The following is an 11026-nucleotide window of genomic DNA, read 5'->3' on the forward strand; positions in this document are numbered from 1 at the left end:
TTTAATACTGAATCATTTGAGAAGACGTTGGAACAGGTGACCAAGAGCTTGGACAAAGAGGTAGGTTTTAAGGAGTGTCCTTAAGGACCCAAAAGGGAGGCAGAGAGTTTTAGGGAGGGAATTCCACAGCTTGGGCCTGGACTGCTGAAGGAACGGCTACCATTGACGGAGCAATGAAAATCGGGGATGCACAAGAGGCCAGAATTGGAGGAATGCAGAGTTCGCAGAGGGTTGTAGGGCTGCAGGAAGTTACAGAGATAGGGAGAGGTGAGGCCACAGAGAGCCTTGAACACTAGAATGAGAAATTTCTATTTGAGGTGTTGCTGGACCAGGAGCCAATGTGGGTCAACAAACAGCAGCAGCGTTTTGAATGAGAAGTTTACGGAGGGCGTAAGTTAGGGGGCCGGCCAGGAGACCATTGGAATATTCCAGATGATAAAAACCTGGATGAGGGTTTCAGCAGCAGATGGGCTGAAGCAAGAGCAACGTTGGGTGATATCACAGTAACCAGTCTTGGTGATGCAGAACTGCACCTGAAGACTGTACTTGATCAGATCTCCCTGTATAAAACTTAGGGGGTGATTTGTTACTTATTAATTGTAATCACTGCTGATCAAGTAGAAGCAAGTGCAATCTCAAACACGCTGCACAAATTCTATCTTTTCTCGGAGGACGGGGAGGGGGTAAATGGGAGATATCTTACCCGCAGCAACAAAAAATACACTGCATTTGAGGATTGCTTTAATAGTTGTGATCCCATGGATAACACTTCATTAATGTTGTTGTGTTGTGTTGCCTCAAGGACGCCAATAATCATGAACCCTCTCCAAACAGGTTAATCTAGTCGGCTATTGTACCTGAAGCAGCTTGTAGACAGAGTGTAAAGATCCAGAGTTGAGCATAGAAGTGCATTTTATATTTTGTCTCAGCCGTAAGCCATGTTGGACACTACTCTGAGCTAGAGGGACCCGGCCAGAGTGTCACTTCGGACAATGGCCCATTGTGACAGCCCAGCATTTGGAATTTGGAACCCAATGTAACAAAAACAAGGTGACACATCAATGAAATAATTAAAGCTCAATGCAATAAATAGCCTGGGGTTATCTGTACAGTACAGAACTAGCATGCATTCATACAATTCATTTGATACTTTTTTTAAAATTGCAACCTAAAAACCCACTCCAATGGCTGTAAATACACAATTCAATGTCTTTACACTTAGCATACTGCAAGAATAAAAAACCTAATCAGGCCAGATTGAGAAGTGGTTAATAAAGCATATGGGATCCTGGGCTTTATAAATAGAGGTATAGAGTACAAAAGCAAAGAAGTTATGATAAACCTTTATAAGACACTGGTTTGGCCTCAACCTGGAGTATTGTCCCCAGTTCTGGGCACTGCACTTATGAAGGATGTGAAGGCTTTAGAGAGGGTGCAGAAAATATTTACGCGAATGGTTCGAGGTTGAGGGACTTCAGTTACGTGGATAGATTGGAGAAGATGGGTTGTTCTCCTTCAAAAGAAGATTTGATGGAGGTGTTCAAAATCATGAGCGGTTTGGACAGAGTAGCTAGGGAGAAACTGTTCCCATTGGTGGAAGTGTCGAGAACCAGAGGACACAGATTTAAGGTGAATGGCAAAAGAATGAAAGCGACATAAGGAAAACATTTTTTAGGTAGTGAGTGGTTAGGATCTGGAATGCACTGACTGAGAGTGTGGAGAAGGCAGATTCAATCGTAGCTTTAAAAAGGAAATTGGATAATTATCTGAAGAGAAAAAATCAGCAGGTGTACGGGGAAAAGCATGGAAGCTGGAGTAGGTGAGCTGCTCTTGCAGAGAGCTGGCATGGACACGATGGGCTGAATGACCTCCTAAACTGCAACCTTCTATGTTGCTAACATGATGATTGACAAGGGGTGGGGGTAGGGCCTGATGATTGACAGTGGGTGGGTGGAGTCTGATGGTGATGGGGCGGGATGGAGTCTGATGATTGACAGGGGTGGGGTCATGATTGACAGTTCCGAAGAAGGGGTCACTGACCCGAAACGTTAACTCTGCTTCTCTTTTCACAGATGCTGCCAGACCTGCTGAGTGGCTCCAGCATTTCTTGTTTTTATATTATATTATGATTGACAAGGGGCAGGGTAAAGTCTGATGATTGACAGGGGGTGTGGTGAAGCCTGATTGACAGGGCCGTGGATGATAGACGGGGTGGGGGGTGTCTGATGATTGACAGGGACGGGGCGGGTCCTGATAATTGACAGGAACGGGGCGGGTCCTGATAATTGACAGGAACGGGGCGGGTCCTGATGATTGACAGGGAGGGGCGGGTCCTGATAATTGACAGGAACGGGGCGGGTCCTGATAATTGACAGGAACGGGGCGGGTCCTGATGATTGACAGGGAGGGGCGGGTCCTGATGATTGACAGGAACGGGGCGGGTCCTGATGATTGACAGGGAGGGGCGGGTCCTGATAATTGACAGGAACGGGGCGGGTCCTGATAATTGACAGGAACGGGGCGGGTCCTGATGATTGACAGGGAGGGGCGGGTCCTGATAATTGACAGGAACGGGGCGGGTCCTGATGATTGACAGGGAGGGGCGGGTCTTGGGTTTTGTTACATGTGTGATTTGCTACATGTGTGATTTGCTACATGCTGCGCTGTGTGTGGCTGCGATTCGCTACATTGTATCAGGGAGCGGTAGCGGCTCCGGGTCCGGGTTGGAGTAGTATTGGTATTGTCTGTAGGGTCACTGGGACAGGCACTGGCAGAGCTGTTCCACACTGGCCTTTCTCCATTGCCTCTTCTCCACCTGAATCAGGATTGCAGCTTATGCTGCTGGAAGCTGGTGGAAGAGGCGAGTCCTTCACTCAGTAATCAGCGTTGGCCGAGGCCGCAGGGCCAATCGTCCCTGTCTCTGGGAGAGCGGCTGGATCGAGCTGCAATACTTGGTGCAGCCATTCTCGCAGTTTATAATGCAAGGCCTTTCAGCAGGGGCTCAGCCCTGGGCTTTGCACAGCCATCGGGCCGATCTTTAGCTCTCTTTGTCTGGCTGTGAAATTTGTGATAATAATATTGATGTTTTTGCAGTGTGCCGGTCCGGGCAACAGCGAAGCATGGCCAGCATGGGACTCGGTGGCGAGGAGCTGCATTGCGAGGAGAACGAGGCAGAGCTTGGGCCGAACCAGAAGGGGAGGAAACGGAAGAGAGAGGCCGGGGAGAATCAACAGGCCGTCAAAAGGCTGAAGGAGGAGGTCGAGGAGCAGAGCAAGAAGTGTCCGAAAAGGAAAGTGGTTCTCCTGCTGGCCTACTCAGGGAAAGGATACCATGGGATGCAGGCAAGTGCTGCTCCTGGCTCATCCCCAGCCAGCACATCACACCCTGGCAGCTTCCAATCCTTTACACTGAAAAACACAGAATGCCTCAATTGAATAGATTTTTGTGCATATGGAGATTTGCAAATAATTAAACAGGGAGAGCTAGAATATTCACCCCACCAGGCTGTACATCCAAAGGATCATCCTCTGCCATTTCCACCACCTCCAGTGTGATACCACGACCAAACGCATATTCCGTTCCCCTCCTCTGTCAGCATTCCAAAGGGATCGTCCCCTCCGTTACACCCTGGTCCACCCCTCCATCAACCCCGACACCTCATCCCCTTCCCACGGCACCTTCCCATACAATTGCAGGAGGTGTAATACCTGTCCTTTTACCCCCTCTCTCCTCACCATCTAAGGCCCCAAGCACTCCTTCCAGGTGAAGCAGCGATTTACTTGTACTTCCTTCAATTTAGTATACTGTATTCACTGCTCACAATGCGGTCGCCTCTATATTGGGGAGACCAAACGTAGATTGGGTGATCACTTTGCGTATCACCTCCATTCAGTCTGAAAACATAACCCTGAGCTTCCGGTTGCTTACCATCTCAACACCCCCCAACCCCATGCCAATATTTCTGTCTTTGGCCTACTCCAGTGTTCGAGTGAACATCAACGCAATATCGAGGATCAGCACCTGATCTTTCGATAAAGCACTCTACAGTCTTGCAGACTGAACACTGAGTTCAATAACTTCAAAGCATGACTGGCCTTTTTTTATATTTTTAATTTTCTTTTTTTTAAACCATGTGCCTGTTTTCCATGTAGACATTATTCTGCTATTAACACTCTTAGGATTAATGCTTTGTTTTTCACCGCAAGCATTAACACTCTGCCTTTGTCCCAGGACAGCTTTGTTATTTAATCTCCCCTGCGCTCTGCCCTATCAAGCACCTTCCCTTTTGTTCTCTTCCCCCCTCCCCCCGCGACTTGCTTAAAACCTTTCCAACCTTTGCCAGTTCTGATGAAGGGTCACTGACCTGAAACGTTAACTCTGCTTCTCTCTCCACAGATGCTGCCAGACCTGCTGAGTATTTCCAGCACTATCTGTTTTTATATTAGCTAGAATTGAGTCCCATTCTGGGCACCACATATTGGGAAGAATATCAAGGCCTGGGAGAGGGTGTAGAAGAGATTTACTAGAATGATACCAGCGATAAGGGACTTCAGTTATGTGGCGAGACTGGAGAAGCTGGGATTGTTCTCCTTAGAGCTGAGAAGGTTAAGGTGGAGATTTGATAGAAGTGTTCAAAATCATGAGCAGCTCTGATAAAGCAAGGACAGTGAAACAATTTCCAGTGGCAGAAAGGTCAGTAAACAGAGGACACAGATTTAAGGTATTGGCAAAGAACCAAAGGGGAGGTGAGGAAATTTTTTTTAAAAGAGTGAGTTGTTGTGATCTGGAAGACACTGTCTGAAAGGATGGTGGAAGCAGATTCAATAGTAACTTTGAAAAGTGAATCAAATAAATAATCAAAGGGAGATATTTACAGGGCTATGGGGAAAGAGCAGGGGGGTAGGTCTAATTGGATAGCTCTTTCAAAGAGCCAGCACAGACACGTTGGGCGAATGGCCTCCTGTGCTGTATCATTCTAATTAAGTTAGCTGAAAAATGGTTGTTGAAGGATGGGGCGGCACAGTGGCGCAGTGGTTAGCACCACAGCCTCACAGCTCCAGCGACCCAGGTCCAGTTCTGGGTACTGCCTGTGCGGAGTTTGCAAATTCTTCCTGTGACCGTGTGGGTTTCCTCCGGGTGCTCCGGTTCCTCCCACAGCCCAAGACTTGCAGTTGATAGGTAAATTGGCCATTGTAAATTGCTCCTAGTGTAGGTAGGTGGTAGGAGAATTGAGGGAATATGGTGTGTGTGTGTGTGTGTGTTGAGTTGATGCTGGTGTGTGTGTGTGTGTGTTGAGTGATGCTGGTGTGTGTGTGTGTGTTGAGTTGATGCTGGTGTGTGTGTGTGTGTGTTGAGTTGATGCTGGTGTGTGTGTGTGTGTTGAGTTGATGCTGGTGTGTGTGTGTGTGTGTTGAGCGATGCTGGTGTGTGTGTGTGTGTTGAGCGATGCTGGTGTGTGTGTGTGTTGAGCGATGCTGGTGTGTGTGTGTGTGTTGAGCGATGCTGGTGTGTGTGTGTGTGTTGAGCGATGCTGGTGTGTGTGTGTGTGTTGAGCGATGCTGGTGTGTGTGTGTGTGTGTTGAGCGATGCTGGTGTGTGTGTGTGTGTTGAGCGATGCTGGTGTGTGTGTGTGTGTTGAGCGATGCTGGTGTGTGTGTGTGTGTTGAGCGATGCTGGTGTGTGTGTGTGTTGAGCGATGCTGGTGTGTGTGTGTGTTGAGCGATGCTGGTGTGTGTGTGTGTGTTGAGCGATGCTGGTGTGTGTGTGTGTGTGTTGAGCGATGCTGGTGTGTGTGTGTGTGTTGAGCGATGCTGGTGTGTGTGTGTGTGTTGAGCGATGCTGGTGTGTGTGTGTGTGTTGAGCGATGCTGGTGTGTGTGTGTGTGTTGAGCGATGCTGGTGTGTGTGTGTGTTGAGCGATGCTGGTGTGTGTGTGTGTGTTGAGCGATGCTGGTGTGTGTGTGTGTGTTGAGCGATGCTGGTGTGTGTGTGTGTGTTGAGCGATGCTGGTGTGTGTGTGTGTGTTGAGCGATGCTGGTGTGTGTGTGTGTGTTGAGCGATGCTGGTGTGTGTGTGTGTGTTGAGCGATGCTGGTGTGTGTGTGTGTGTTGAGCGATGCTGGTGTGTGTGTGTGTGTTGAGCGATGCTGGTGTGTGTGTGTGTGTTGAGCGATGCTGGTGTGTGTGTGTGTGTTGAGCGATGCTGGTGTGTGTGTGTGTGTGTGTGTTGAGCGATGCTGGTGTGTGTGTGTGTGTGTGTGTTGAGCGATGCTGGTGTGTGTGTGTGTGTGTGTGTTGAGCGATGCTGGTGTGTGTGTGTGTGTGTGTTGAGCGATGCTGGTGTGTGTGTGTGTGTGTGTTGAGCGATGCTGGTGTGTGTGTGTGTGTTGAGCGATGCTGGTGTGTGTGTGTGTGTTGAGCGATGCTGGTGTGTGTGTGTGTGTGTTGAGCGATGCTGGTGTGTTTGTGTGTGTGTGTGTGTTGAGCGATGCTGGTGTGTTTGTGTGTGTGTGTGTGTGTGTTGAGCGATGCTGGTGTGTGTGTGTGTGTTGAGCGATGCTGGTGTGTGTGTGTGTGTTGAGCGATGCTGGTGTGTGTGTGTGTGTTGAGCGATGCTGGTGTGTGTGTGTGTGTTGAGCGATGCTGGTGTGTTTGTGTGTGTGTGTGTGTTGAGCGAAGCTGGTGTGTTTGTGTGTGTGTGTGTGTTGAGCGATGCTGGTGTGTTTGTGTGTGTGTTGAGCGATGCTGGTGTGTGTGTTGAGCGATGCTGGTGTGTGTGTGTGTGTTGAGCGATGCTGGTGTGTGTGTGTGTGTGTTGAGCGATGCTGGTGTGTTTGTGTGTGTGTTGAGCGATGCTGGTGTGTGTGTTGAGCGATGCTGGTGTGTGTGTTGAGCGATGCTGGTGTGTGTGTGTGTGTGTTGAGCGATGCTGGTGTGTGTGTGTGTGTGTTGAGCGATGCTGGTGTGTGTGTGTGTGTGTTGAGCGATGCTGGTGTGTGTGTGTGTGTGTGTGTGTGTGTTGAGCGATGCTGGTGTGTTTGTGTGTGTGTGTGTTGAGCGATGCTGGTGTGTTTGTGTGTGTGTGTGTTGAGCGATGCTGGTGTGTTTGTGTGTGTGTGTGTTGAGCGATGCTGGTGTGTTTGTGTGTGTGTGTGTTGAGCGATGCTGGTGTGTTTGTGTGTGTGTGTGTTGAGCGATGCTGGTGTGTTTGTGTGTGTGTGTGTTGAGCGATGCTGGTGTGTGTGTGTGTTGAGCGATGCTGGTGTGTGTGTGTGTGTGTGTGTTGAGCGATGCTGGTGTGTGTGTGTGTGTGTGTGTTGAGCGATGCTGGTGTGTTTGTGTGTGTGTGTTGAGCGATGCTGGTGTGTGTGTGTGTGTGTTGAGCGATGCTGGTGTGTGTGTGTGTTGAGCGATGCTGGTGTGTGTGTTGAGCGATGCTGGTGTGTGTGTGTGTGTGTGTGTGTGTGTGTTGAGCGATGCTGGTGTGTGTGTGTGTTGAGCGATGCTGGTGTGTTTGTGTGTGTGTGTGTGTGTTGAGCGATGCTGGTGTGTTTGTGTGTGTGTGTGTTGAGCGATGCTGGTGTGTTTGTGTGTGTGTGTGTTGAGCGATGCTGGTGTGTTTGTGTGTGTGTGTGTTGAGCGATGCTGGTGTGTTTGTGTGTGTGTGTGTTGAGCGATGCTGGTGTGTTTGTGTGTGTGTGTGTTGAGCGATGCTGGTGTGTTTGTGTGTGTGTGTTGAGCGATGCTGGTGTGTGTGTGTGTGTGTGTGTTGAGCGATGCTGGTGTGTGTGTGTGTGTGTGTGTTGAGCGATGCTGGTGTGTGTGTGTGTGTGTTGAGCGATGCTGGTGTGTGTGTGTGTTGAGCGATGCTGGTGTGTGTGTTGAGCGATGCTGGTGTGTGTGTGTGTGTGTGTGTGTGTTGAGCGATGCTGGTGTGTGTGTGTGTTGAGCGATGCTGGTGTGTTTGTGTGTGTGTGTTGAGCGATGCTGGTGTGTTTGTGTGTGTGTGTTGAGCGATGCTGGTGTGTGTGTGTGTGTGTTGAGCGATGCTGGTGTGTGTGTGTGTGTGTGTTGAGCGATGCTGGTGTGTGTGTGTGTTGAGCGATGCTGGTGTGTGTGTTGAGCGATGCTGGTGTGTGTGTGTGTGTGTGTGTGTGTGTGTGTGTTGAGCGATGCTGGTGTGTGTGTGTGTGTGTGTGTGTTGAGCGATGCTGGTGTGTGTGTGTGTGTGTGTTGAGCGATGCTGGTGTGTTTGTGTGTGTGTGTGTTGAGCGATGCTGGTGTGTTTGTGTGTGTGTGTGTTGAGCGATGCTGGTGTGTTTGTGTGTGTGTGTTGAGCGATGCTGGTGTGTGTGTGCGTGTGTGTGTTGAGCGATGCTGGTGTGTTTGTGTGTGTGTGTTGAGCGATGCTGGTGTGTTTGTGTGTGTGTGTGTTGAGCGATGCTGGTGTGTTTGTGTGTGTGTGTGTTGAGCGATGCTGGTGTGTTTGTGTGTGTGTCTGTTGAGCGATGCTGGTGTGTTTGTGTGTGTGTGTGTTGAGCGATGCTGGTGTGTTTGTGTGTGTGTGTTGAGCGATGCTGGTGTGTTTGTGTGTGTGTGTGTGTTGAGCGATGCTGGTGTGTTTGTGTGTGTGTTGAGCGATGCTGGTGTGTTTGTGTGTGTGTGTGTGTGTTGAGCGATGCTGGTGTGTTTGTGTGTGTGTGTGTGTTGAGCGATGCTGGTGTGTTTGTGTGTGTGTGTGTGTTGAGCGATGCTGGTGTGTTTGTGTGTGTGTGTGTTGAGCGATGCTGGTGTGTTTGTGTGTGTGTGTGTGTGTGTGTGTTGAGCGATGCTGGTGTGTTTGTGTGTGTGTGTGTTGAGCGATGCTGGTGTGTGTGTGTGTGTGTTGAGCGATGCTGGTGTGTGTGTGTGTGTGTTGAGCGATGCTGGTGTGTGTGTGTGTGTGTTGAGCGATGCTGGTGTGTGTGTGTGTGTGTTGAGCGATGCTGGTGTGTGTGTGTGTGTGTTGAGCGATGCTGGTGTGTGTGTGTGTGTGTTGAGCGATGCTGGTGTGTGTGTGTGTGTGTTGAGCGATGCTGGTGTGTGTGTGTGTGTGTTGAGCGATGCTGGTGTGTGTGTGTGTGTGTTGAGCGATGCTGGTGTGTGTGTGTGTGTGTTGAGCGATGCTGGTGTGTTTATGTGTGTGTGTGTGTGTTGAGCGATGCTGGTGTGTGTGTGTGTGTGTGTGTGTGTGTTGAGCGATGCTGGTGTGTGTGTGTGTGTGTGTGTGTGTGTGTGTGTTGAGCGATGCTGGTGTGTTTGTGTGTGTGTGTGTGTTGAGCGATGCTGGTGTGTTTGTGTGTGTGTGTGTGTTGAGCGATGCTGGTGTGTTTGTGTGTGTGTGTGTGTTGAGCGATGCTGGTGTGTTTGTGTGTGTGTGTGTGTTGAGCGATGCTGGTGTGTGTGTGTGTGTGTTGAGCGATGCTGGTGTGTTTGTGTGTGTGTGTTGAGCGATGCTGGTGTGTTTGTGTGTGTGTGTGTGTGTGTGTGTTGAGCGATGCTGGTGTGTTTGTGTGTGTGTGTGTGTGTGTTGAGCGATGCTGGTGTGTGTGTGTGTTGAGCGATGCTGGTGTGTGTGTGTGTTGAGCGATGCTGGTGTGTGTGTGTGTTGAGCGATGCTGGTGTGTGTGTGTGTTGAGCGATGCTGGTGTGTGTGTGTGTTGAGCGATGCTGGTGTGTGTGTGTGTGTGTTGAGCGATGCTGGTGTGTGTGTGTGTGTGTGTGTTGAGCGATGCTGGTGTGTGTGTGTGTGTGTGTGTTGAGCGATGCTGGTGTGTGTGTGTGTGTGTGTGTGTTGAGCGATGCTGGTGTGTGTGTGTGTGTGTGTGTGTTGAGCGCTGCTGGTGTGTGTGTGTGTGTGTTGAGCGATGCTGGTGTGTGTGTGTGTGTGTTGAGCGATGCTGGTGTGTGTGTGTGTGTGTTGAGCGATGCTGGTGTGTGTGTGTGTGTGTTGAGCGATGCTGGTGTGTGTGTGTGTGTTGAGCGATGCTTGTGTGTGTGTGTGTGTGTGTTGAGCGATGCTGGTGTGTGTGTGTTGAGCGATGCTGGTGTGTGTGTGTGTGTGTGTGTGTTGAGCGATGCTGGTGTGTGTGTGTGTGTTGAGCGATGCTGGTGTGTGTGTGTGTGTGTTGAGCGATGCTGGTGTGTGTGTGTGTGTGTGTTGAGCGATGCTGGTGTGTGTGTGTGTGTGTGTTGAGCGATGCTGGTGTGTGTGTGTGTGTGTTGAGCGATGCTGGTGTGTGTGTGTGTGTGTTGAGCGATGCTGGTGTGTGTGTGTGTGTGTTGAGCGATGCTGGTGTGTGTGTGTGTGTGTGTGTTGAGCGATGCTGGTGTGTGTGTGTGTGTGTGTGTTGAGCGATGCTGGTGTGTGTGTGTGTGTGTGTGTTGAGCGATGCTGGTGTGTTTGTGTGTGTGTGTGTTGAGCGATGCTGGTGTGTTTGTGTGTGTGTGTGTTGAGCGATGCTGGTGTGTTTGTGTGTGTGTGTGTTGAGCGATGCTGGTGTGTGTGTGTGTGTGTCTGTTGAGCGATGCTGGTGTGTTTGTGTGTGTGTGTGTTGAGCGATGCTGGTGTGTTTGTGTGTGCGTGTGTTGAGCGATGCTGGTGTGTTTGTGTGTGTGTGTGTTGAGCGATGCTGGTGTGTTTGTGTGTGTGTGTTGAGCGATGCTGGTGTGTTTGTGTGTGTGTGTGTGTTGAGCGATGCTGGTGTGTTTGTGTGTGTGTGTGTGTTGAGCGATGCTGGTGTGTGTGTGTGTGTGTGTGTGTTGAGCGATGCTGGTGTGTTTGTGTGTGTGTGTGTGTGTTGAGAGATGCTGGTGTGTGTGTGTGTGTTGAGCGATGCTGGTGTGTTTGTGTGTGTGTGTGTGTTGAGCGATGCTGGTGTGTTTGTGTGTGTGTTGAGCGATGCTGGTGTGTTTGTGTGTGTGTGTGTGTGTTGAGCGATGCTGGTGTGTTTGTGTGTGTTGAGCGATGCTGGTGTGTTTGTGCGTGTG

The 11026-nt window shown here is 50.0% G+C and overlaps 1 protein-coding gene across 1 annotated transcript in view; it reads left to right on the plus strand.

Annotated features, from left to right (window-relative positions):
- Positions 1-2628: 2628 nt before the first annotated feature.
- The window catches only part of pus1 (pseudouridine synthase 1), a 70298-nt gene continuing 61900 nt past the window's right edge, over positions 2629-11026 (plus strand). The window contains exons 1-2 of the mRNA XM_068054600.1: positions 2629-2860; positions 3094-3341. Coding sequence (XP_067910701.1) covers positions 2656-2860; positions 3094-3341 — 453 coding nt within the window. The 5' untranslated portion in view covers positions 2629-2655. The remainder of the gene's footprint in view (positions 2861-3093; positions 3342-11026) is intronic.

The sequence above is a fragment of the Heterodontus francisci genome, chromosome 23 (genome assembly GCF_036365525.1).
Source record: "Heterodontus francisci isolate sHetFra1 chromosome 23, sHetFra1.hap1, whole genome shotgun sequence".
NCBI classification, from domain to species: domain Eukaryota; kingdom Metazoa; phylum Chordata; class Chondrichthyes; order Heterodontiformes; family Heterodontidae; genus Heterodontus; species Heterodontus francisci.